The sequence below is a fragment of the Polypterus senegalus genome, chromosome 2 (assembly GCF_016835505.1).
Source record: "Polypterus senegalus isolate Bchr_013 chromosome 2, ASM1683550v1, whole genome shotgun sequence".
NCBI lineage: Eukaryota > Metazoa > Chordata > Cladistia > Polypteriformes > Polypteridae > Polypterus > Polypterus senegalus.
The window spans coordinates 161,441,344-161,468,302 of NC_053155.1; the positions used below are offsets into that span (position 1 = coordinate 161,441,344).

At 38.9% G+C, this 26,959-nt stretch overlaps 2 protein-coding genes across 3 annotated transcripts in view; both read left to right on the top strand.

Annotated features, from left to right (window-relative positions):
• The window catches only part of ebpl (EBP like), a 47,375-nt gene extending 36,930 nt beyond the window's left edge, over nucleotides 1-10,445 (top strand). Inside the window, exon 4 of the mRNA XM_039744895.1 lies at nucleotides 6,676-10,445. Coding sequence (XP_039600829.1) covers nucleotides 6,676-6,916 — 241 coding nt within the window. The 3' untranslated portion in view covers nucleotides 6,917-10,445. The remainder of the gene's footprint in view (nucleotides 1-6,675) is intronic.
• A 2,758-nt stretch (nucleotides 10,446-13,203) lies between these two features.
• rcbtb1 (regulator of chromosome condensation (RCC1) and BTB (POZ) domain containing protein 1) overlaps nucleotides 13,204-26,959 on the top strand; it is a 51,323-nt gene continuing 37,567 nt past the window's right edge. For both annotated transcript variants that reach the window (XM_039744896.1, XM_039744897.1), the window contains exons 1-4: nucleotides 13,204-13,306; nucleotides 14,354-14,503; nucleotides 15,793-15,943; nucleotides 21,854-22,020. In XM_039744896.1, coding sequence (XP_039600830.1) covers nucleotides 14,378-14,503; nucleotides 15,793-15,943; nucleotides 21,854-22,020 — 444 coding nt within the window. In that variant the 5' untranslated portion in view covers nucleotides 13,204-13,306; nucleotides 14,354-14,377. The remainder of the gene's footprint in view (nucleotides 13,307-14,353; nucleotides 14,504-15,792; nucleotides 15,944-21,853; nucleotides 22,021-26,959) is intronic.

The following is a 26,959-nucleotide window of genomic DNA, read 5'->3' on the forward strand; positions in this document are numbered from 1 at the left end:
TCTCTGGATCGAACTGCCACTCCCTCCATTCTCTTGCCTGCTGTTCCGGAGATACGCCGTAGCGCTTGAAGACCTCCTTTTTTAGAGCGTCATAATCAGCTGCCTGCTCCTCAGTTAGATCATAATAGGCTCTCTGCGCCGTTCCCTTCAGGTAGGGAGCCAGTATGTACGCCCATTCCGACCTCGGCCATGCGTTCCGCTTAGCGGTATGCTCGAAAATCAAGAAGTATGTCTCGATGTTGTCCGATTCTGTTAGTGTAGCGATAGCAATAGGTGGTGGCCGAGAGACCTCCGTCCTTAACCAGCAGCAGCAGCAGCAGCACGAGCGTTGGCTTCTGCTACTTGGGTCCTTGTCTCACCCATCTGTATCTTCAGGGTTTGCAGATCGCCCATGATGGTGCTCAGAACGGTGTTCAGGTCCTGTTCGTCCGACATCTTTAAACAAACAAAGAACAATCCTGCCGACTACGCCAATTGTGATGGTTATTCTTCTTCAAAAGAATCTTTCTCAACACAAAACAAAGTTTTGGGGACCGTCCCCATATATTGTCGTCCAGACAATTAAAGAAAAGAATGATTCAAAGTCTCAGAACAAAACAATGAACAGATTTCTTGAGTCAAAATGCCGACTTTATACAGAGAAGGATTATGGGACAGGAAATGGTTGGCAAGAAGTGACGTTGAAAACAGGAACCGGAAACAACGTCATCATGATGGGACGGAAGTAAGGTGGATTGATGGAGCCGGAAGTGATGTCATCATGGTGGGCCGGAAGTGACGTCGTCGCGGCCATTTTGGAATCCTGGAAGTGGAGGAATTATTTTTCTTCAAGTTTTCTGTTGAGCAAAAGAGATTCAGGTAAGTACCACGTGACAACCCTCTATCTCGCGATGTTTCACTTACCTTTAGGCTCTTTGACTGCCTCCTAATCGCACATGTGTGACAATATATATCTATATATATATAATATCTACACTCACCTAAAGGATTATTAGGAACACCTGTTCAATTTCTCATTAATGCAATTATCTAATCAACCAATCACATGGCAGTTGCTTCAATGCATTTAGGGGTGTGGTCCTGGTCAAGACAATCTCCTGAACTCCAAACGGAATATCAGAATGGGAAAGAAAGTGATTTAAGCAATTTTGAGCGTGGCATGGTTGTTGGTGCTAGATGGGCCGGTCTGAGTATTTCACAATCTGCTCAGTTACTGTGATTTTCACGCACAACCATTTCTAGAGTTTACAAAGAATGGTGTGAAAAGGGAAAAACATCCAGTATGCGGCAGTCCTGTGGGCGAAAATGCCTTTTTGATGCTAGAGGTCATAGGAGAATGGGCCAACTGATTCAAGCTGATAGAAGAGCAACTTTGACTGAAATAACCACTCATTACAACCGAGGTATGCAGCAAAGCATTTGTAAAGCCACAACACGCACAACCTTGAGGCGGATGGGCTACAACAGCAGAAGACTCCACCAGGTACCACTCATTTCCACTACGAATAGGAAAAAAAGGCTACAATTTGCACAAGCTCACCAAAATTGGACAGTTGAAGACTGGAAAAATGTTGCCTGGTCTGATGAGTCTCGATTTCTGTTGAGACATTCAAATGATAGAGTCAGAATTTGGCGTAAACAGAATGAGAACATGGCTCCATCATGCCTTGTTACCACTGTGCAGGCTGGTGGTGGTGGTGTAATGGTGTGGGGGATGTTATCTTGGCACACTTTATGCCCCTTAGTGCCAATTGGGCATCGTTTAAATGCCACGGGCTACCTGAGCATTGTTTCTGACCATGTCCATCCCTTCATGACCACCATGTACCCATCCTCTGATGGCTACTTCCAGCAGGATAATGCACGATGTCACAAAGCTCGAATCATTTCAAATTGGTTTCTTGAACATGACAATGAGTTCACTGTACTAAAATGGCCCCCACAGTCACCAGATCTCAACCCAACAGAGCATCTTTGGGATGTGGTGGAACGGGAGCTTTGTGCCCTGGATGTGCATCCCACAAATCTCCATCAACTGCAAGATGCTATCCTATCAATATGGGTCAACATTTCTAAAGAATGCTTTCAGCACCTTGTTAAATCAATGCCACGTAGAATTAAGGCAGTTCTGAAGGCGAAAGGGGGTCAAACACCGTATTAGTATGGTGTTCCTAATAATCCTTTAGGTGAGTGTATATCTATATATATCTATATATATAATATCTATATATATATATATATATAATATCTATATATAATATAAAATCCAACATCTGTATGTCTGCCCTCTTTTCACAAGAGTACTACTTAACTGATTTAGATCGGGTTTTTTTTCTATAATTTGCTTGAACATTCCAGTTGATTTCAAGCTAAGTATCATAGTTTGCTTGAGGTACCAATTTATTTGTGTGAATCCGAGAGAGATGCTGCGGGGTGGGAAGGGGCACTCTTCACTTATGTACCAGCCACCATTCAAGTTGGTCTACCACTCGCCACTTGTTGGAGTGCACCTTGCTTCCGCTTAGCTAGCAATACCTGTTTGTTCAACAGACATTATCATATACAGATTCTTAACAAGTAACATTTGATGTTTTTGAGAGAGAGATTAGAGCTACATGCACTTTAGAGTGTAACTCCTTATTGCCAGAGATATCTCAGCCACATGCTTTTCTTCTCACCCAGGGGACACTCTTCCATCAGACCTGAACACAATCAGATACAGTGCCAACGTCTATTGATTTTTAAAGTTTGTTCTGTTTCACAACTACTTGGGCGCAGCCGTAGGGGACAGCTAGTTAATAAATATAAGGAAATTAAAACAAACATTTTTAACAATGCACTGTGTGGATTAATTAAATCCAGTTTTGAAATGCCTTAGTTTCTCTGCCACAGAAAGTATTCAATAGATAGGCTGTACATATTAATAAATATAATGAAATTAAAACACAAATCATTATATTATACATTTGTATGACTCTGCATGACATTACAAAAAATAAACTGTAGTCGTTCCATTTTTGAAGATGTGTGATTCCTTGAAAATAAGGAAAAACCCTAAAGACTGCCAGAGGCTACAAAAATGTGCAAATCAAAGTGATTTCCTATAGTCTGCTTCGTCTTTGACATCAGGAAATCTCTGTGCCTGTTTCTGTCTGTCTGTGTGTCTCTCTCTCTCTCTCTCTCTCTCTCTCAATCTCTCTTTCTCTCTCTCTCCAGCCCCACCCAGACCACCTTACATAAATTTCATTACAGCACCCATTTCACTTGCAGGACATACTGCCGTATGTCTGTGCTGCATTCCATGCACTGGCATGTCTGTTTCCTCAGTTATTCCAAATATGGTTTTCCTTTCTGATTTCTGGTGTCACTTTTCTCCTAGATAATCTCTTGGTAAATTGGTAACTCTGCAGAACAGGAACCTTTTAAACACTGGTTTTCTCAGTTTAAATTTGCTTTGGAGTGCTTTCTTTGAAAGGAACTCTGATTGTGACAGAAGCAGTCCCTGCAAAAGATTGTAATGTTCCATATTTGTTTACATATCATAAACCTTATAAAAATGAACCTCATATTTGCCAAGACATATAATCCCACTATCTTTTCTTGGGTCCTCTTCCAGTGGAGGAGACCTTCTGTGGGAAGCACCCTTTTTGTATTATCCCAGTTTAAATTCCATTTAAATTTGTCCTGTGTAACACGGAAATTAATCTGAAAACCCATCGCATGTTGGATTTCATGCACTTATGGGACAAGAGATTGGTTATATTTCAGGCCTGACCACAAGACTATTACCTCTGGTTTTAATACTTTTCTGTTGGAGTTAAGGCTGGGGAATCAATAAATATGATGAACTGACAGTTTTCACCCAGGGTCCAATATGTGTTCAAAGAGTGATTCCAGATCACAGTCATTGTTGCACACCATACAAGAGTGACATATAGTGACGGTCTTCTTCTGTTTAAATTGGATTGATGAATTGATTTGCATTTCCTGAAGAATGAATCTGCTTGAATATTACACCACCTACAGAATATGCTAATATATTACATTTCAAAATGTCAGACTCATTACAATGCATTATAAATTTCTTTCACTGCACAACAAAGTTTTTGCTTCTTGAACACTGTTGGTTGTTTCTTATAGATTTCTGGTGCTGATCACGAATATCACATCACAATTTAACCATCACATACCATTTCAGAGAAATCTTCAGTTTTGTCATGATTTTTTCTTATATTTGTATCCAAGCATTTTCACTCCCGTAAGTGACTTATCAAAAGCAGATTGTGCAGCCTGGGCATGTCCAGGCATGGAGTCAGGCCAGGTTGGAAACTGTTCTGTGGAAGTTGACATCCTGGGCATGCCTGGGAAGGTCTGAACGAGCTTGACGCTGTATCAGCATGCTATAAAGGTGGCTTGAATACACCGATCCTGCTCATTTGGTTAATATAGATAGTCAGGTTAGTATAGTAAAGTATAGTATCTGTAGCAATATAACAGTAAGTAAGCTTGATGCTATAGACGTTTTGGTGTCAGGCAATATGTCTCATCAGTGTCGTGACAGCCGCGATACATTCTGCTATATCTGTGGCAAATATACACTTTCACCTCAGAGACATTGGATAATTGGTCTTGTGAAGAAAGCTTATCATCTGTATTTCAGCTGCAGAATTGGTGATCAAGGCAAGGAATGGGTGCCTCACATTTGCTGTGCGACATGTGCTGTCAGTCTGAGAGCACTGGCTCAGAGGTACTCGAAAGACGATGCTGTTTGCTGTTCCGATGATATAGCGAGAACAGAAACACCATGTGATGGACTTTTACTTCTGTTTGACTGATGTGTCTGATTTCTCTGCCAAAAACAAGAAGTCAATTGAATATTCTAATCTGCCTTCAGCAATGAGACCCGTGCCACATGACGACAGTCTTCCAATTTCAAAACCACCAGAGGATTGGACCTTAGACAAACCAGATGAAGAAACTGCAATTCAGGGTACTGACAGTGACATTGATCCGGATTTTGAACCTAGCTCATCAGGCGATCCACATTTGATAACTCGGTCCGAATTGAACGATTTGGGTCTGTCAAAAGCAAAAGCCGAGCTGCTGGGTTCGAGACTGCATTAATGGAGTTTGCAGTCACCAGGTACGAAAATTGTTGTTTTTCGAAGCTGACATCATGATATAACCAAATTTTTTGCACAAGTCGATAGTTTCCGTTTCTGTTGCGACATTGAAGGATTGTTCTCGGCCTTGGGTTGTGATCACAACCTGGAAGAGTGGCGTCTTTTCATTGATTCGTCAATGTTAAGCCTGACCGCTGTTCTGCTACACAATGGCAGCATTTATCCTTCAGTACCTGTTGGCTATGCAGCACACATAAAAGAAACGTATGAGAATATGGAACTGTTGCTGAATCACATCCAGTATAGCAGGTACAACTGGAATATCTGTGGAGATCTTAAAATCATTGCTCTGTTACTAGGACTGCAGCTCGGTTATACAAAGTACTGTTGTTTCATCTGTGAATGGGACAGCTCGACCAAAGACTCGGACTATTCTCGACAGATCAGGCCACTCCATAAAAAGTAAGTTCCAGGACAGAAAAAATGTGGCACATGAATCGCTTGTCGACCCGGCAAAAGATATTTTTGCCTCCTTTTCACATAAAACTGGGACTCATGAACAATTTTGTGAAAGCACTTTAAGACAGATGTTCCCAAGAATAACTGACGCCAAGATCAGAGGGCATTTTTTTTAGCCTCCAGATCAGACATGTTATGAGTGACAAGCGGTTTGAAGATCTGTTAGTTGGGCTGGAAAAATTGCCTGGAAAGCCTTTGAAGACATTGTTGACAATTGTCTGGGCAATCACAGAGCCTCAAACTACATTCGGCTGGTAGACAAACTTCTCAAAGCATACAAGACAATGAAGTGCAACATGTCACTCAGGATTAATTTCCTCCACTCACACTTGGACTTCTTCCCCGTAAATCTCAGTGTTGTCAGTGACGAACACGGTGAAAAGTTTCACCAGGACATTGCTACGATGAAGAAACAATACCAGGGTAACTGGTATCCACACCCGGATGTGCTCCAGGTGTCTCCAGGCAATCTCCCACCGATACGCCCCAGTGTGGCAGAAGTGCCTCTTCTCCCCCAGCATTTCCAGGTGTGGCGGAAGTGCTGAGGTCCAGGGCTCCAAAGGCACGGGGGTGCCCCCTGGCGGTGACCACGGGCCCCTACAGGGTTGAGCTTCCAAGCTTCCTACCCATGGTCCCCAAAGCAACCAGGGCAGTCACCCCGACATGGTCTGGGGAAGGCGCAAGCCCTCCTCCGGTCCTATTGGGCATCCCAGCCGGGTCACCTCCCCACCCGTCTCTGACAATGTCTGTGTCTTAGAGTTCCTACGTGATGCAGTAAAACCAAAACTATATTTGTGCATACCCAGTAGGTACCTGTCACAATCGGCAAAAACTTTTCAGGAAGCAAGACTTTTCAAAAAAAATTGTTGTGCAGTGGATTATTGACCATTTTGATATGTAGTGTTTCTGGGTGTATCTTGTGCAGTTTATGCTCCTCAACTTAACACTATTAGCAGTAATTTTAGTATCTATATGATTTACAAGAATCCTCATGTACAGTTTATATCAAGTATATTCTGCACTTTTTTTTCAGGCACTTCCTTCAGATTGCCCTGTGTGTCTGTGAGCTCTATGGAGGCTGGATGACCTTCTGTCCAGAATGGTTGATGGGAAGCCCCAGTTTGGACACTAGTAACTGGTTATACTTTTGGATCTACTTAGTGTTCTTCAATGGCCTCTGGATAATTATTCCTGTAGTGTTGCTTTTACAGTCCTGGTTTTGGTTTCAGGATACTTATTACCTACAAAAAAGACCTGGAAAAAAATTTACATAAAACTTCTACGTCACATTTTAAAATTACACAACACTCTTCACCAAGCCCACATCACAAGAAGCTTTAAAAAGCAAAAAAGTGTGCAATTCAAGACAAATGTAAAGTACAACGGAGGGATATACAAAAGGAGAAGACTAAGTATAACTCAGTATTCCAAACAACAACCCTGAAACCTCTAAGCGTAAGTTAAGCCTTCATTCCTAACTCCTCTACTGACTGCAGACCTGAACCTCCTCCCAGTTTCGCATATAAGTTCAGGGGTTTGTCAAGCAACATCGAAACCAAACTAGAAATCTTCTAGTGGCCTGGATGTCTCTGTACAACTGACCCTTTGGCTGCACTGAAGGGCCATGGGAATACAGTTTTGAAGTCGATGACTGCGCTCTGCCACCTAGTGGGGCTTAGATGTATGTGACCAAAGTTAGTACCATAGTAGAATAGGTTATACATTAAACATTGCTTGCATTAATGCCAGGAGCATTAAGAATAAAATAACAATTGGAATTGAAGATAACCAGGCATGTAATAGGAATAACAGATAATAGAGATTACCCGGAGTATCGTCTACAGGTACACGTTATTTATGAAAACCAGGCAAAACCAAAAAGGTGGGGGAGTAATCATTCATGTAAAACATAATTTACATGTAAAAGCATTTCAGGTTAGATGATGAACCACATGTTAAGTGAGGATGTATGGATTTGACTAGATAGCATTCGAGATTGAGGACTATTATAAATTAGGAGTGAATATAATATAGAGTATGGTTTTACATCTTTTTAATAACATTAAAAGGCAAGTTTAGGGTATATTATAGTTATAGGGGGGCTTTAATTACCCCAAAATTAACTGGACTAGCTTAACAAATAGTGCAGCACAAGAACAGGAGTTTTTAGATGTAACAAGTGACTTTTTTTAAAACAGATATGTTAACGCACCAATGATGTTGAAAACCTTCCTGCATTTAGTATGCTGTAATAAAAAGAACCAAATGGGTAAAGGTGACTGAACCATTAGGATCTTATGACCATAATATATTGATTCCAGTGTCTTTTGGCACAGTGCATATTTTAAAATAAAGAGTTTAATTTTATTTTAGTTGGGCAAACTTTGAGAAGATCCAGAGTAGCTCAGTAAGATAAACTGAGTAATTTTTCATATTATGCAGGGCAAGTTCATCAAAAAAATTAAAAGCAGTAAGAAATTAAACAAAACTCAAAGGTGGAATTGTGATGAGGGAAACCTTTTCAGAATTAGGTGATGATGATAAAACTGGTGTGTCTCAGGCATCATTGCTGGATCTGCAGCTCTTTTTTAATATACACAAACAGTCTGGACAAGAATATAATCAGTAAGTTAAGTTTGTAGATGATGTCACACTAGGTGGAAGGGAAGAGAATGTAGAATCAGCTGAGAAACGTGGATAGCAGATAAGCATGTGCAGACTTGTACTAAATGAGGTTTAATGTGAATAAATGTAAAGTATTACATATAGAAAGTAAAAATGCTGGACACATGGTGGACTCGTCACCATTACTGTGTTTGGTACAAAGATCCATATTTCCTTGATTTACCCCTTTGCTCCACAGTTTAAAATTATAAAACAATTCAGATATGATTAGTGCACATTATAGACTTTGAGGATATTTGCATGCATTTCAGTCGCACCAGGTAGAAATTAGATCACTTCTTATACAGGGTACCCCCATTTCAGAACACCATAATGTTTGGGACAATTGGCATCACAGGTGTTTGTGATATATTCAGGTGTGTTACATTGCTTCATTAGTGTAGGCATAAGATACCTAGGCTTGCTTCTACCGATTGACTACTTTGGGAGTTTGGAGTTGCCATTGAAAGTCAAAGAAGACATTATGAGGCTGAAAAACAAGAATAAAACCATCTGAGTCATTGGTAAGGACTACATAAAGCCTCTGCCTAGAATATCATTAAGAAGAAATAAAGCACTGGTGAGCTCAGAAATCACAAAAGGACTGATGGGCCAAGTTAGACCTCTACTGCTGATGACATAAGAACCCTCGCTCTGTTAAAGAGAAAAACCCCAAACACTGATAGATCAGAAACAGTCTTCAGGAGGTAGATATGTATGTATGTATGTATGTGAGTGTGTGTGTCAGATACTACTATCCGCAGAAGACTTCATGAATAGAAATACAGAGGCCACACTGCAAGATGCAAACCGTTAATTACTTAGCCAAAAAAACAGGACGGGCAGATTACAGTTTGCAAAAAGTACTTAAAAGAGCCTGCAGAATTCTGGAAAAAGTTCTTGCGGACAGGAGAAACAAAGATTAACCTGTATCAGAGTGATGGTAGAAGCAAAGTGTTGAGACGAAAAGGAGCTGCCTAAGATCCAAAGCATACCACCTCATCTGTTAAACACAGGGGCAGAGGTGCTATGGTGTGAGCATGTATGGCCTGGACAGGTACTGGCACACTTCTCTTCATTGATGATGTAACTGCTGACAGCAGTTGTGCAATTAATTCTGAGTTGTATAGAAACCTCTGATCTGCTCAAGCTCTTGTAAATGCGACCAAACTCATCACTGAGTCACACCCTGCCAGCTGTAGATATATTTTTGCCAGATATGTAAGATTTTCTTACACTGAGGTTGAAATTGCAAACATAAAAGTGGAATTTGCAGTAAGGTCCAGTTTTCCATATGTAATCAGTGTAGTCAACTGTGTGCACATTGCTATTACAACAGCCAGAGATGAATCAACAAACAAATGAGCTGGCATTACATCATCTACAGCAAGAGAGCTTATATAAACGGTAGCTCTGCATAGTCCCAGGTGAACTTCCCAACTTCTGCAGCAATAGGCAAGGAATCCATTTAAGGATAGCAAGTCACCTCAAAGAACCATGCAAAGAGCCGGGAATCTAGCTGTTATGGTGCTCCACACCAACACTACACTATAAAGGCGTCTTCAGAGAATGAATTTGCTTGTGTAAATAGAAAGCATTTCCACTCTATTAATTTGCTGCTCTATAGTCCACAAGACAGTGTGTTGCATGGTGCAAGAATATAGCATGCTGCATAATGTGGCACACAATCATGACTTGTCTGTGCCTGAACAAGTGCGGTATGATGAACCTGACCCACCAAATGATCAGCCAAATCAGACAACATTACAACTTCATTTGAATATAATTAGCAGAATGTTAAAACAAGTAATCAGATGCAGTATTTATTTTTTAACCAATTTGTTTAATTTGTGGTCAACATCACATAGTACAGCCCTTCTCTTCCTTAGTTCACTGGTCACATCTTATACAGCATCCACTATTGCATTTTGTAATGCCAGAGCAGCATCTGTCACCACACAGCCAGATGGTCACCCAGCATTTCCAAGGCAGAGGTGCGTGCACAGCCACTACCCGAAGATGTGCTTGGCATAACAGCACCATCACCACCTGGAGCTGCATACTTGGCATGGGGTTCAGCTTTTGTAATTTTGTTTGAATCAGAATAAACAGATGGTGGGTTATGACTTTTCTCATCAACTTTGGTTTTTTTTTTTTGATATATTGATCTACATTTTCAAATATGCAAAATTCTGGAAGGAGTTGGGATGGAGCTGTAGGCGCGTGGGTGTGCATTAAAATTCACATTGATTGGGATTTATAAAGGGAACGTGCATGGAACTTTGCTTAAAAGCACAGTTTTATGCATCTGAATTTTTTGTGTGCACACACATTTCCAGTTTTAACTGTATGCCATGTTTTAGTATGAATTATGATTACTAAGATTACTTTGCCATTAGGACAGATGCCAGCACATCTGCAAAGGATGCTTCTTCTATTGCAATACTAAGATCTTCAAGTAAAGTACACACCTGGCAAGGATATGTTTATAGTAGATGCTTTATCCTGAGCATATGATATTGAAGGAACTGTTGGAGGAACGCATGTGTGAGAATGAGACAATTATGTATGCCATGGAAGCAGCCAAAGCTGTTGGAAAGGAGCTATATACACAAGTACAGACTGCATCCCCAGAGGATGAAACATTCCAAAAGTTGAGCACTATACACACGAACAGGTAAGTATACAAGTATGCTGGCCAATTGGAGATAGTATCAAGATCAGTAATCACATCTTTATGTTGGGTGACAGATTTGTCATCCCTACCCGATTCTAGTAGAGGTCATCGATGCTAGAAAAATTTCACATTGCTTATCAAGGTATTCAAAGAACAAGCATGCAAGTACATATACTGGCCTAGCATGTAAACCGATATAGAACAAATGATAGAAAATTGCAGTGCTTGACAACAACATGTGAATGACTTACCTGATTTGCCGAGGTAAAAATTTGGTGTTAACATCTTTCAACTACATGGTCAGTCATTTCTTCTCACAGTAGATTATCTTTCAAAATACCCAGAATTACAGCAGATTAGGGACAAAACAGCACAAACAGTGATTGCTAAACTGAAAGCTGTGTTTTCAAAACATTGAATTCCTAAGGAAGTGATTAGTGACTACATTCCTTTTGCCAATACAGAGGTGCAGCAGTTTGCCAAAGACTGGGATTAACAGGGACGTTTTCAGGCCTTGGATATCCTCAAACAGTACGGCAGAGAGAACAATAAAGACAATCAAACTAATGCTTAAAAATGTTTTCCAGACCAGCACAGATGCACATCTTGCATTACTTAGTCTGAGAAATTCTCTGATAACATGATTAGGTTTCTCAGCAGCATAGATTGGTTATAGATGGGCCATGTTTCAGAGGCACCCTCCCTGTAACATGTCCCACACTGAAACCCAGACACCCAAAGAAAGTCAAGCATTAGACAAACACAGCAACAAAAAAAAACAAACAACAGAGTTATCATCAGCACACCAAATCACTTTGTGTCCTTGGTCCAGGAGCAATGGTCACTGTAAAAACCCTGCAAGGCTGGAAACCGGCAAAAACATCAGGAACCGAGGTCAAGTGACATTGTGACTTCAACAGGCCAGAAGTATACACATAACAGATGACATCTCAGGCTTCTTAAAGGTAACATTTTTATAGTTGAGGAGGAGGAAGAAGACCACTGTAGTATAGAACCGGTGCAAACACAAAAAGATGCAGGTATACCACCTCCCAAAAGTGGAAGACGAAATGCAAAGTAAAGTTCAAGAACCGTCAACTAGAAGGGGCAGGTTTGTAAAAAATACCTGAAAGATTTTGTAATGGGCCAATGGTAACGCTTAAGCCCTTACAATGGGCTAAGTACTTTCAAGCCCTGGCCCCAGGATTACACAAGCACACAGCAGTCAGCAGTGAACTGATTAAGTGAGAAAAAAAAGTGTGCATTTGTACATAGTTGGTTATTTTTAATGTAAGGTATAATAAGGAAGAAATAGAAAAGAGATTTTCTTTTTTGGTAAAGGGGGATGTAATATATTGTGAATTATGGTTTAAATAAAGTTAGGAATCAGATAGGAAAGGTAATTATATGAACTGTACGGGGAGTAAAAGAAGTAAATGGGAGTAATTGAGACGTGCATCTTTTGTAAATGTTTTAATTAATGTTTGATGATAAATCACAAGCCTTTGTGAGTTAGCTGCCTGCCTCCCATTGAATCCTTTACTGATGTTTCCAGAACGAACAAAGAACAGCACACTGGGTAAAGCAGGGGTAATACGGCTAGTATAATACACAATGAAATATACATCATATTTATTTTTTTCCTAAACAATTTTTCAATGTTTACAAGTTTTTGTTGCCATTTTACATTTAAAGATTTAACAGGGATGTCTTGTTTTAATGTCAGCTTTAAACAATACAAACTAAGATCTGTCTCTGTCCATTTCAATTTATAAACATGAAATACCCTGGTAATGTAATTAATTGCATACACTTTCTATTTTTTTCTGAAGGCCAACAAAATAGTAACACTATCATTCAGCGGCTGCAAGACAGGAAACAGCCCTAAACATGGCACTACACCATCGCTCGTACACATTCATACAGGGCCAGTTCAGAATCCGGCACGTCTTTGGGGATATTGGAGAAAAATCCATGTGAGCAAAGAAAAAAAACAAACAAACATGAAAACGACCTGGGGCAAAACTTAAATGATGGACCTGTAATACAATGGGGAGCGTAATTATGACCATGACGGCGTCTCTTTTTATCGTCACAAAAAATGGCCTTTTTTTAACCTCATCCAATCACAATGCAACGCCCCTTTTCCTCTGCGCACCTCAACCAATTGGCTGTTTCAAATGCTGATTAGTCTCAAACGCTTCCTTATCTAAAGTGAAAGTGACGCTGCGCGCGTCGCAGTTCCAGGTGCGCTGTCACAGCAGTCGTCAGCTGTGTCTCTCGTGTGCTTTAGCATTCCGATGCGTTTAGGTCATCAGTGAAGGTAATGCACCGACTTTTGCTTTTCGTGTAGTTTTTACCTTACCGATTTGTTGTTTGTTTTGCTTCTGGCACGTTTTGTTTAGTACAGTATTTCCTTTGAATAGTCCCTTTGGCTGGAAATTAACGTTCGTGTGTGTTTTCCATTTGCGGAACATGTTGTTACAGCTTTACTTTTATTTGTATTCATATATATATTTACTCACATTAACTCAGCATAGCTGTTCGGGTTTTTAAAGCGGTAGTTAAGGGTAGGTCTGGAAGTAATAGACATTTGGCATTTGTACATATGTTAAGGTCTATTTTAAAATCTGGAATAATCGAATGAACAATGATAAAATCTGGACCATTTTCTTTCTCATTGCATGCCTCGTTTAGACGTTCCAACTAATAACAAAGTGGAGTAGTTTTCGCCACCCATTGTTGCTGAATGGTTCGTTGCAAAGAGTTTTCTGGGTGTGCAGTCAGGCCTTTTGTCCGGTATTGTTTATTGGACTACAATTGTTCTTCGACAACGCGACTGGTAGTGTGCTTAAAACATTTATTAAGTGAAAAAGTTACTTTCTGTGAAGCAAGTTGTCTTTGATGCGTTAAAACACTACTGCATGTGGAACTGTGCATTTCACATCATATTGTTGGTAAATGCTGTACATTTTCCTGAAGGAGGAACATATGTTGGTTTTTAAAGTCCTCTTCATTATTCATTACTTCACACCATTTTGATAAGAATAGAGTACATGAATGTCATTTTCCAAATATACTGCTTGGATAGCTGCTGTGCATCACGCAATAAGGAGACTATTTAAAAGGGGCCCACAAAGGCCTCTTTTTACGTTTATCACACTTTCATTAGTAGACTGTATAAATGGATAACCTGACAAATTTGAGCATTACAGTTTAAATTCTGAGTAGAATTTCTTTTCTACCTACTTTATATTGCACAGCAATTTTACTGACTCGGAGCAGCTGCCTTTCAGTTAACTGCACTGTTCCACAAGTAGTATACAATGAATATAACTTGCATTTGGGCTCATCACCCCTTTTTTTAAAGCATTTTAGGTTGAAGAATGCAGAAATGGTGGATGTACAAAAGTGGCCTTTGTTCACAGTGTTGAATTCTCAGGAAATCTCTTTGATTCGGCAAGCCTGTGTCTTTGGCACATCAGGAAATGAAGCCATTTATATAACGCACAATGATGAGGTGAGACATAACCTATTCTCCCTATGAATGTACTTTGTGTCTGCTGTCTGGATTTTCAATTGGGAAAATTTAGTTTACATGCTTTGAAAGTTAACAGTTTATTGATCTATTAATTATTTCTGGCAACGTGGTAGTGTACTGTATAATGGGTTTGAATCCTGTGTGTGTTTGCATGCTTTTCACCTGTCTGTGTGGTCTGATGGTTAGATTAAACTGGTGGTTTGAGTTGGTTCCATGAGGGTATCTATGTTAGTGGGCCCCATAGTGGACTGCCATCTCACCCAGGGATCCTGGTGCTATCAGTATTAGCAGTAGCCTCCTGTGACAAAGTATGCATTAAGCAAGCTTGACAGTGTTATGTTAAGTAGTTTCTGAATGTTTTTTGTTCTGCTTTTAATAAACACGAAGCTAAGCTTTAAATTCTACATTCAAGCTCCCCATCAAAGTTCCTTAAAAACATTAAAATGGAGAAACTTCTTCACAGTGAGTGCACTGGGGGTCTGGAGCCAGCAGAGTCGCACCTCTTAATGCCTAATAGCAAATGAAATACTAAAACATTTGCAGTCCATCGATCAAATCAGTTCATGGTATCCTCTCATGTATCAGCTTTACACACTTGTGTGGTGTTCATCATCCGTCCATCTTCTGAGCTTGTATATTTCAATCTAGGGTTGTGGTTAGATGGGCCAGTAGTTGGTGAGAAACCACACACCCATACCAGTGGTGTTCCTAGGATGTCCTTCTGGGATGGGCATTTAGACATATCTGGAGAGGAAATAACTTTAAAAACTAAACCAAAGCATTATCTTTACTTTTGTTTTTCTCTCCCCAGTCTTTGGCTGGGCAGACAACCCTTTTCAGGAGTCATTGCCCACCTGTAGCCATGCCCATGTCTCTCTCTCTCTCTCTCTCTCTCTCTCTCTCTCTCTCTCTCTCTCTCTCTCTCTCTCTCTCTCTCTCTCTCTCTCTCTCTCTCTCTCTCTCTCTCTCTCTCTCTCTCTCATGCACAGTCACTTATACTGACCAGATATAGAGTTGGTAAAATTTGTGAAAATAGTTGAGGTGTAATGATGGGCTTTGTTTGTACAAAATGGCTATTTCTTGTCAAAATGTTTTCTTCTTCAGATAATTCCTTTAAAGTTGGGCTATTCTTTACTGTGCATTGTGAATCAACCCTCCTGTGGATTTTTGCAGTACAACACACATCCAACATGTTACTCACAGCCAGTTTTCTTTGAATTTTCTGAAATTTCTATTTGCCCCTTAATTCTAACAGTTGCTGATTACAGGTGTATGCCCTTGGACTGAACTGCAGTAACTGTCTTGGGACCGGTGACAATCAAAGTACAATTGTGCCAAAAAAGTTGGATGTGCTGTGCGGAAAAAAGATCGTCAGCTTCAGTTATGGCAGCGGTCCCCATGTCATACTTGCAACTGAAGGTATGGTGATCTTTTTAAAAAAAAAAAAAATTACAGGGTTGGTAAATCAATATTTTATGTGAGCTACACATGTATGTAAGAATTATCAGCTTGTTTTGTTCGTATTGAGAAAGGCAAATGTGTTCAGCCATCTCACTCTGTATCCCTTTATTTTGGTTTATTTAATAGGGATCAATTAATTTTTCCTGTGGTGTCAGTTGTTGGTATTTTTACATTCAGTAAATGATATATAAAAAAAAATAGTGAGTATCTAATTGGGTGCCTATCCATCCATCTTCTTAATCCAGTTATCCAGGGCAGGGTTGCAAGTAAACTGGAGTCAGTCCCAGAAAGCATCAGGCACAAGGCAGGTACAATCCCTGGGTAAGGCCCCAGTCCATGGCAGGGTACTTAAATGTCCATTTTCTAATGTTAGATTTTACTTTAAGATCTGAAACAATTCGTTGTTGTACATTTACAGTAATGGAGAAAATCGGGAAGAGACAAATACGTTTCCACAGTACAGCAGTAAAGTATGCAAATCATTTTAGGAAGTGGATAATCTCAACACAGACACAGAAACAGCTGCTTTTTTTGTCTCTACTTGATTCTGGATGGGTTAGGAAGTGGATGGGTGGACCTGTAGATCTATTTTTTGTAGTTTGAAATGCTGGCATTAACCAGATATTCGCAGCCAATTATCAGCTGAAAATCCAGGGCAGGTGTGATTATTTTTTTTTTTTTTCAGCAAATTTTGCTGGTTTATTTTTTTTTTTCAAGGTACCATAAGTGTCCTCTGTAAATAAAGTGTTCTTACTGTGGTGAAGTAGTAAGAACCAATGAGTTGAGATACAAGTCACAGTATTGCAGCTTTGTCCCAGAAGACTGTTTACCATCTCTATATACACATGTTTAAACATAATGTTCAAGGAACTTTGTTTATGTAGTATAAGTTTTATGGATTTATTAAATAAAACAAGGAAAGTCCAATTCTTTCTTTAATAAATAAGTGGCTACATTTTATATGTTTCATTTGAAGTCTATACAGTTGAAAATGCAATGGCCACATTACATTTCGTGGACAAAAAGGATGCAAAAATCACGTGGAGAGAATTTTGAGAATGCTGGAACAAAAATCCTAGGTGACAAGAGTAAGCTTCCATTTAGAAGCAAAATTTAAATTACAACACTGGCATATCACTCCACCAAAATCAAGTAAAGTAATTAAGTTCTCTGGAACTCCTGCTAGTTCAAGTGCTCTAAATCTATATACTGAAACATTAAAAGGAATCATATAAGTGCTGGATTTGCCTTACACTTAGTCAGAATTCAAGATACTATGTTACTTAAAAAAACTTACTCACACTAGTACATACTTTAAAGCATTTCCTACTAGGTACTGTTGTCATTCAGTTGAAGCTCATAACTTTTTCATACCTGGTTGTTATAGCTACATGCCAGCCACTTGTGTGTGTTTACCTTGTTCATAAACAACACTACCTAATAGGTTGGCAGGCTTCAGATAAGGATAATCACAAACATACTCGGTCTTTCTTTTAAGTCGGGGCATGTTACATGACTTCTAGTCAGAGAAGATGTCAAATTTGATGACTGAGTTGCCTTTTTCCATTCTATTGTTGTACACAAAACACGAGAAACCAAGCAGATGGGTTTCTCCTCTGAGACATCCCAAACCTCAAGAAAGGTTTTTGCATGCTAAATAGTTGAAGTATGACCTTGCTTTTTTACTTTTGAGCTCAAGAATAAAATGATAAAAACTTTACCCCTGACCAAACTGAAACTCTTTAGCACATCTTGAACCGTGGGTCCATGAGTGATGTTCAGGCAATAGATAATGGTTAAAAGTTACCTTTTAGACTGTGTTGAAAGACAAATTAATTTCACTTTACATGAGCTTTAACATAGTTGATGGGCTTTATTTCTGGTAATAGTAAGACCAGAATATGGCAAGAACCTCATGAATTCATGTAAATATAGAAATGCATGCTGTGTAAAAATTCCATGGCAAAGGTAATGTAGAAATATACAGATTAGACCATAAAAGAATTGGTGAGCCCCATTTTGCTCCAGCCCTCAGTGCACATAATTATCTTTTGGACCATTTTTTATATATAAATACTGTCTCACTCCTGTTGTAGCAGTGCCTGTTGTTCAAGGACCAGTGTTTATTTAAGCAGCATCGGGATTTAGCCATTTAACTCGGATCAGATGTCATGGCTTTCTTTTTCAGATTGGAGTTATTTATTCAAATATCTGACCACTGAGCTTTTGGTTACAGTGTTTTGCAAACCAAAGTTACTTCAAAGCAAATAACCACCAAAATGTACACAAATAATGTTTGTAATGGATGAGCAAAACACAAACATAATTCAGTGCCTTCAACCTACTGGCTTTCCATGCCAAGTTTTAATAATTGGTTACCAGGTGGAGGACTAATGTACCACTGTTTCTTTGTAAACTTTTTTAAGGGGGATTTTCCTGTCCTGCTTCTTTCTGCACTACTAGAAAATGTGGGCTAAAACTTAGTTTTGTTCTCACCTTCACACCTCATAGGAAATATTGTGCAACAGTAGAAACAACAGATTGTTGTTGCTGCCACATATTTTTTTTACTTCAACTAGTGTTCAAGAATGCATTTTCAATTTAGTTTTTATTTCATTTAACAAAATGCCTTTTTTAGTTATTTTAGTTACAGCTATTGTTAACAATAATAATAGCAACAGTGATTTTTTTTTTCTCTTCCTCAGCCAGGTTAGTGCTGCATGTCAAAAAGCCTGCAACTATGGAAGCTAATTTGACTTTTAACACAACCAAACATTTTTGGGATGGTATCGAATGTTGTATTCAGTGTAGAATTACATGACTAGCTCGTTTTCTCTAATTTATGGGATTATACAGGGTGGGCCATAAGTTTCCATATATAGAAAAATATTTTTTTTTTTTTTATGAAAAACCATTTTTATTTATATAATATGATCTACATGACTGCCATTGTTTTTAAAACACGTTCCAATACGTGTCCGCCACTGCTGATGAACACGTATTAGTACAGCTGGAGTTATGCTTGTTAATGGCGTTGGTGATACGTTCCCTAAGATGATTTGTTTCATTTTCCATGTTTTCTGTTATATTCCATTGCATCCATGCGATTGCTTCCTGACCCAGCCATCAGTATGATTTCAATTTGTTGCTCTTTATTCAAACACATTTTTTAAGGTATCTGAAATATAAAAAATAAAATGTTAAAACACATATGTATGAAAACTTGCATGTGCCCCAGACTACAATTTTGTCATCTTGCTTTAATAAACCAGGCTGTTGATTTACCACAGTTGGATAAGAGCATTTAATAAAGTGTTTGGTTAGAAGACATAATAATTTACTTTTATTATCTTGATTAGTGGCCTTAAGAACCACTAGCCGAAGCCCGCCATAGCGTACGGCGGTGTAAGAATAGAAACGGAAAATGGTGAGAAAGGAATTCAGTATAACAAAGGCTTAGGAAACCACCGTCGCAGTATAACTTAAATAGCAAGGAGCGAAACCAATGCCAATGGTCGAGAGTGAACCTTCCTGTAGCAGACTTCGGAAAACATAGACATATATAGATAGTTGCCGCATTCACTGTGTTGCCCAGTCGACACGATAAGTCAGTGTGTCCGCACTATTGTGAATGGTAAAAGTGCCATTTAAACTAATACAGGTAGACGTGGAAAGTGGGTTTTCTGATGAAAAAACACTAACGTTTTAAACAGTATCGTTTACATACAACAGATTTTGGCTAATCGTTTACATGCAATTATTTATATCCATTTATACACTAATAATGGCAATTATTAAATAATAATAATTATTATTAAATAATTCCTCCTGTATAAGTAACATTTATCGGACTTCTTTCTTCCATCTCCAAAACATTTCTAGACCGTCCTGTTCTTACGCAACACAGTACTAAAGTATTGGTTAATGCCCGAGTCACCTCACGTATAGATTACTGCAATGCTATTTTATCTGTCATCCCACAAAAACGTATCCATCGCTTACAATTTATTCAAAATTCTGCTGCCAGGATAATAACCTGCTGTTCTAAATCCACTGAACATACTACACCTATTCTCTGTCAACCTCACTGGCTCCCTGTTAACTACAGAATACAATACTAAATACCGCTCTTAACATTTAAAGCTCTCCACAACTTCACTGATCTCCTACAGACTAATACTCCTCTCGCTCACTCAGATCCTCAACTGCAGCTGTACTTTCTGTACCACACATCACACTCTGTGCTATGGGAGCTCGAGCGTCTGTTATAGTGCTCCTCAACTCGGGAATTTTCTTCTCTCTCATATACATCAGCTCGATTCAATAACACATTTTAAAACTACCCTCAAAACTTACCTTTTCAAACTGGCATACCAATTGTGAATTTTGCACTGTTACTGCCAATTATCTTTGTTTGCTAATTATTGCGGTTTGATTTAGCCTTCTCTTTAGCTTTGAGAGCGACGGTGGATGTGGAAGGAGGATTACATATGGCGGGCGACGCTCTGTCGTGCGTATACCATGACACGGGAGGAGGGTTAAAGTTGGCGGGCGAAGCTTGGTTGCGCGTATCCCATGGTTTTAGAGTTGGTGGGCGGGGCTTTGTCAGTTGATGGGCGGGGCTGTCTGTCTTGCGCTCACTGTCCTGCATGCCCTTAGTGAATTATATATATAGATAATACTCTCGTAACTCCATTTTCGTATGTTGGGTTGCATTGGGGCAAAGCCTGTCTCGGAAGCATTGTGTGCAAGGCAAGAACCATTCCTGAATACCAAGATACTTTATTAATATTACTAGTGTCCTTTACGTGCAGCCATTTCACGGATCTGCCGCTTGCATATGGAGAAGCGGATGTACAATTTAAACAGATTATACATGTTGCATTAGAGGTATTCGTTACGTTATACGTTTTCGTTCTGTTTGGCTTTGAAATGAACATGCAAATACTTTTTAAACTTACTCTTTTACTATAAAACTTAATTAAAAACAATTTTTTGAATTAACTTTTCGTCCATATCGCATTGAATTTTGATTCCGTGTTTGGTCTTACATCTTGACAACGCAACATATAACTGCCCGTGAGTGAATTTTCAGTGACTTTTGTCTCTGTGATTTAATTGTCAATAGCAAAAGCTATTGTAACAGGAAACTGTAAACCTTTTAATACGAAAAGCATATCAAGATCTCCTTTGGTGTCTAATGTTATCTGCCGAAGATGTCGTACATCACCTTTCTTGTAGCCTGTTAAAATTTTACAGAATTGTTCAACCAGTTTTGAGTAGAACTAATGTTGTCCTATTGCATAGCCCATCCCTCATACATAAATTATGCAATAACATTATGATACGTCGTCCTTTCAACAGTAATTCGGACGGTGTTAATGGTTGTACTTATTCTTCGGGATATTATAAGATGATGTTTTCATCTTCTGCAACATCACAACCAACTGTTTCAGCATAATCAATTCATACACATTTAACCAATTTGCCGTGTAACTGATCGACAATTTTGTGCGTTAAGTCGTTTGACTTCATCGTTTCTCGGTGCTAGGATTGCCTGTGTACTCATTTCTTCTGTTGATTACCCTTCAGGATGAAATTCTTCAATAAGATTTCAACATAAGTTCTTCTTTTATTGGGAACTTAAATTGAGGAAAACATAAAAATTATAAAAGCTGAGAGTGCAGGAACTGTGTCTGACAAAAGCATTTACACGAATGAGAGGTGAGAGGACTGTGGGCGTGTTTGAAAAATGGCTGAGGGGAGGGCATGACTTGAAAAAAATCTCTTGGCAATGGTCATGTCTCTTTTCTTTTCTTTTATAATAGACAGATATGTAATGCAAATATTTTAATTTTATTTTAACAGATGGAGAAATCTATGCCTGGGGCCATAATGGGTATAGCCAACTTGGTAATGGAACTACAAACCAAGGCATCTCCCCCCTACAGGTGTCTACCAACCTTGTTAACAAAAAGGTGACAGAGGTGGCCTGTGGCTCTCATCATTCAATGGCTTTGACATCAGATGGAGAGGTAATACTTTTAGATAATGCAGCCCTACTTTTAAATGGTCATCTTTTATCCTCTCTAAAAAAATCAACCTTATCATGACTAGGATAGCAATACAACTTTACATTGTACTTCAATACTCCTCAAAACTTTTCACCACCTTTGCAGATAGCCCTCAATTTAAATCTGTAAATTTTCCATCTGTGGTAGTGTCTCTCTTATCTCCATACTTGCCTTGATGATGTTTTTGACCTAGATGTTGCATACATCTGTTCTACCGGTTACTGAGGCAAAAACTGGGAAGATAGTAAATATCCATTTTTTTTTCAATCTTTTGTTTGTTTTTGGAGTTCTATGTTTTGTGCAGCTATAGAGTTATATTGTAGTGTTTAATTCAGTCATATAGGTGTTTGGGATCTGTTTTTATTTCATGTATGACATCCTTTCACAAAGAGGATTTCTAAATTTATAGTATACTTGGGTCCATTTACCTTTCTGATTTGTAACTCTAGACTGAAAATGTCTTTTCAATTACTGTATGAATAGATTTTGAAGTTTTTTCCTGTTTATGTAAAATATATATTTGTAACTTGGAACCCTACATAAAGACTGAGTTCCAGAAACCGAAGCCTGAAGAATGGCTGTGGTGATATTCACTCAGTAGACACTTTCAGCAAAACGTTGTTGCTGTTTTCTCAGTCAGTAGCCTCCTAATTGAAGACAATCCTTTTTAAACAGTTGGCCAAGTACCAATAAATCATGTAAATATAATATTGAGGGAAAATATGCAATGCATAGCAGCATGATAGATTTAATCTATCAGGAACAAGACCATTGCTAGCATTTTCATTACACCATTACAGACTTGTAATGGCACACACTGGCCACCTTGTTGCATGTAGTAAAACTTTTATATTGCACACAATCTTTAAGCCATTTGAACATTATATAATATTGGAACAATCTAGGTGAGGACTGGCCATTCAGCCACTATATTCTTCTAAAAAAACAAGTCTATTTTTAAAAGTCCCACTCTCTACCATAGTACTTGGTAGCTTATTTCATGTGTCTGTGGTTCTCTGTGTGCAGAAAATCTTCCTAATGTTTGTGTGAAATTTACCCTTAACAAGTTTCCAGCTCATGCCTTGATGAGCTCATTTTAAAATAACAGTCTCGATCCACTGTACTAATTCCCTTCTTAATTTTAAACACTTCAGTCATATCTTCTCTTAATCTTCTTCTGCTTATGCTAAAAAGGCTCAGCTCTTTTAATTTTCCCTTATAATTCATCCTCTGTAGCCCTGGAATCAGCCTAGTTGTTGTTCTCAGTACTTTTTTTCTAATGCGGCTATGTCCTTTTTGTAGCCTTAAGACCAAAACTTTACATGGTACTTTAGATGAGGCCTCACCAGTGCGTTATAAAGCTTGAGCATAACCTCCTTGGACTTGTATTCCACTCATCATGCTTTATAATCTACTTTTCTGTAAGCCTTCTTAATGGCTTCTGAACACTTTTGGGTAGTTAATAGTGTCACACCTACTATGACTCCTAAATACTTCTTAAAAGATGTACTCTCGATTTTCAGACCTCCCATTGTGTATTCAAACCTCATATTTTTACTTCCTACATGTAATAGTTTACGTTTAATGACATAAAATTTCATCTGCCATAATTTGCTCAAGCCTGTATGCTGTCCAAGTCCCTCTGGAATGATTCAGTGGATTCAAGATTATCTGCCAGTCCACCTAGCTTGGTATTATATTCAAACTTAAGCAGCTTGTTACTTATATTTCTATGTAAATCATTGATATAAACTGAAAATAGCAGGAGCCCTAGCACTGACTCCTGTGGAACACCAGTCCTTAACATCAGCCAATTCTGGAAAGGTTCCTCACGCCATAACCCTCTGCTTCCTAAGTCTGAGGCAATTTTGCCCCCATCTACAAACAACAACCTGCACTCCCTTAGTTTTCTGTCCAACTTCTTATGCAGTACCTTATCAAATGCTTTCTGAAAATAAAGATAAATAATAATATATGCTCTGAAGCTTCATGTCCTCTCTAAGATGGAACTCATTGTTCAATTGAAAAGAACTTGTCTTTAAGTTCTGTTTGACATAAACAGCCAACCCCACCTCCTTTTCCATTCTCTCTGTCCTTTCTAAAAAATGGTGTATTCCTTTACCTTATTCTCATCCACATCTTTTTTATTTAGCCAGGTTTCTGTTATTGCTGTAATACAATAATTATGCTCCATTACATGCTACTTCAACTAACTTGTTTTATTTTTTCATACTTCTAGCAAGGCAAGCTATTTTTAATGTGTTACTCATTTTACTTTTGTATTTAAATGTTGCCATTATTATGCATTTTTACTTTTACATTATTGTTTGTCCCTCTATGTACCGTTCTAAATCTGGCCTGTCCTGAACTCCCTGCCCTCCCCATACCCTAGTTTAAACAAATCTCAACTAACCTACTCATACTCATTGCCAATGCATTGTTGCCCCTCTGGTTCAGATGTAACTTGTTGCACCGGAACAGGTCTCAACTGTTCCAAAAGGAGTCTCAATACCCCATAAACCTACCTGGTCAGTTCTGCTCCTAAATCTGGATCACAGAACCGATAGACTACCCTTATGTATGACATTTGTTCCAACATGGACAATGACCACTGGATCCACTGCCACTCTGGCCAAGAGCTTATCAACCTTTCCATTTAGGTCTTCTACCTCGAAGACACATGTGACATTCTCTGTGTCTGGAGCAAACCTTCGCTTCAGTCCCCCTAATGATTCAGTTCCCAACTATTACTACATCTTCTCCTGCTGGAAACTGGGTTTGAGGTGACCCAGTTGGGCTCCTCATGCCTACCTACCACCTCAAAATCTTCAGAGACACAGTCCAGCTCCACAAGGACCTGAAGACGAGCTCTGGGGGTTGATTCACCTGGATTGTGTACACCCTTTACTTTGTACCTTGTGACCATGACCCACCTGTCTCCATCTGTCTGGTCTGAAATCTCCTCTAATGCTACCTTCAAGGTGCACACTGTCTTTTTAAAGGACATCTGGGCCAGGTCCACCAATTCTCTACTAGAGTGAAGGTTGGCTAACTCCTCCTCCAGTTCAATGACCCTGAGCTCGAGATGCCGAATCAGACTCCTCCAAGCCATCATCTAACAGAACTTGTATTGCACTGGCCTCAGTATTAAAATTTGATTTTGGATTACTAAAGTGATTCAACTTTTTATTAAAATGAAATGGTCTAACTTAAATGGTAAAACCAAAAAAAGTTTAAGCCAAAAAACTAGTTTAAAGAACCACTATAGTTAATTTACACCTTCTGACCCCGTAAGCGCCTGTAATATTCTCCCCTTCAACTGCCTGCTGTTTGTCCTATGAAGTTAACTTTGTCTGCTCTCCTAAATTTGTGCTCCTCTTATTCATTACTTAAAAGTTCACATTTTATATTCCTTTGTATTAATAAGCCCTTATGCTGTCACCCTCTTAACTGCTGAACTTTTTGGACCACTAAGAACTGTTCATTCTAGAAAAATGTAATTCCTAAATATTCTTCTACTAGTTAATTATTTACTTTCGTGTCTGCTCCTACAGCTGCTTGTGCCATCAGTGCCTTAATGCTAGCCACCTGCCTACTTACTGTGTAGCCCTTCTCTTTACCACTTTGAAGTCAGCTGCTGCCTTTTTCTCCCCACTAATAAATCAGTTTCTGTTTCTTATAATTATTTGTCACTATAACACAGGTTATTTTCTTACAAAGATGCCAGTGTCAGCCGTTGCTGCTTACAGCCATGTTTCACCGACACTTGTTTGAATAAAAATAGCAAGAACAAGTAACTTTTCCAAACACTCCCCTGCTTTTGCTCCTGTGAGGGCCAAAAAAGCAACCCAAAAACCCTTCCAAAGGGAACAAAAGCTTTAAAAATTCCCACATGGTTCCTTAGCGATAAACAAAACACAAAGTTTTTTTGGAGTAAAGTATAATTTTTTATTTATTCTCACACAGCAGAAAATGCAAAAATCTCAGTCACTTCTCTTTCGTTTGCAAGGATGACATCGGCACGTCAATATATCTCGGTCTCCAATCAGTATGTGAGTCGTGTATATGTGTATTTCATACCAGTGTAGCCATCCTTAAGTGGTCTTATTCAGTTGGATAATGGTCCGTGCCCCCAAGCTGAAAAAATAATACTTTTTTTTTATTTTTTTTTTTTATTTAGTACTAAGTGGAAGGAATTTTATGTAGTAGAGATCCACCAACAGATAATTTGTAACAACTGGGAGATATAATTCACAGACTCCTTTAATTGTCCATTCCTGACTGTACTCCGGCTGTTCTAAGGAAGTGTTTGGGTGTGCTAGATAATGTTTACAGCCACTCCATGTATGCTGTGTATGTTTATTTCTTTGGTTATACAAATGGGTTTGCCACTGATTGATCTTGCCAACAGTTCAAGAGTTAGTGACTAGAGATATTCTGTCTATGTTTACAGTATGTACAGTGCCTTCAATAATGTTTGGGACAAAGACACATTTTTCCTTGATTTTTCAGTCTTCTCCACAGTTTAAAATTACAAATCAAGCAGTTCAGATGTGATTAAAGTACGAATTTCAAACTTTCATTTAAGGGTATTTAGAAACATTTCGTTTACACCATGTAAAAAAAGACAACACTTTTTCCACATACCCAATCCCCCCCCCCCACCCCCACCCCTGCAGTACAACATAATATTTGGGACATAGCAATGGTAGGTATGTTATAAACAGACACATTTAGAACTTTGTTGCATATCTCTTGCATGCAATGATTGCTTGAAGTTTTTGATTCATAGACATCACCAGGTGCTGAGTATCTCCTCTGGTTATTCTCTCTCAAACTGCACCCATATTCTGCTCCTGCTTTTTTCAGTGCTTGCCCCCTTAAGTTTTTTTTGTTTGTT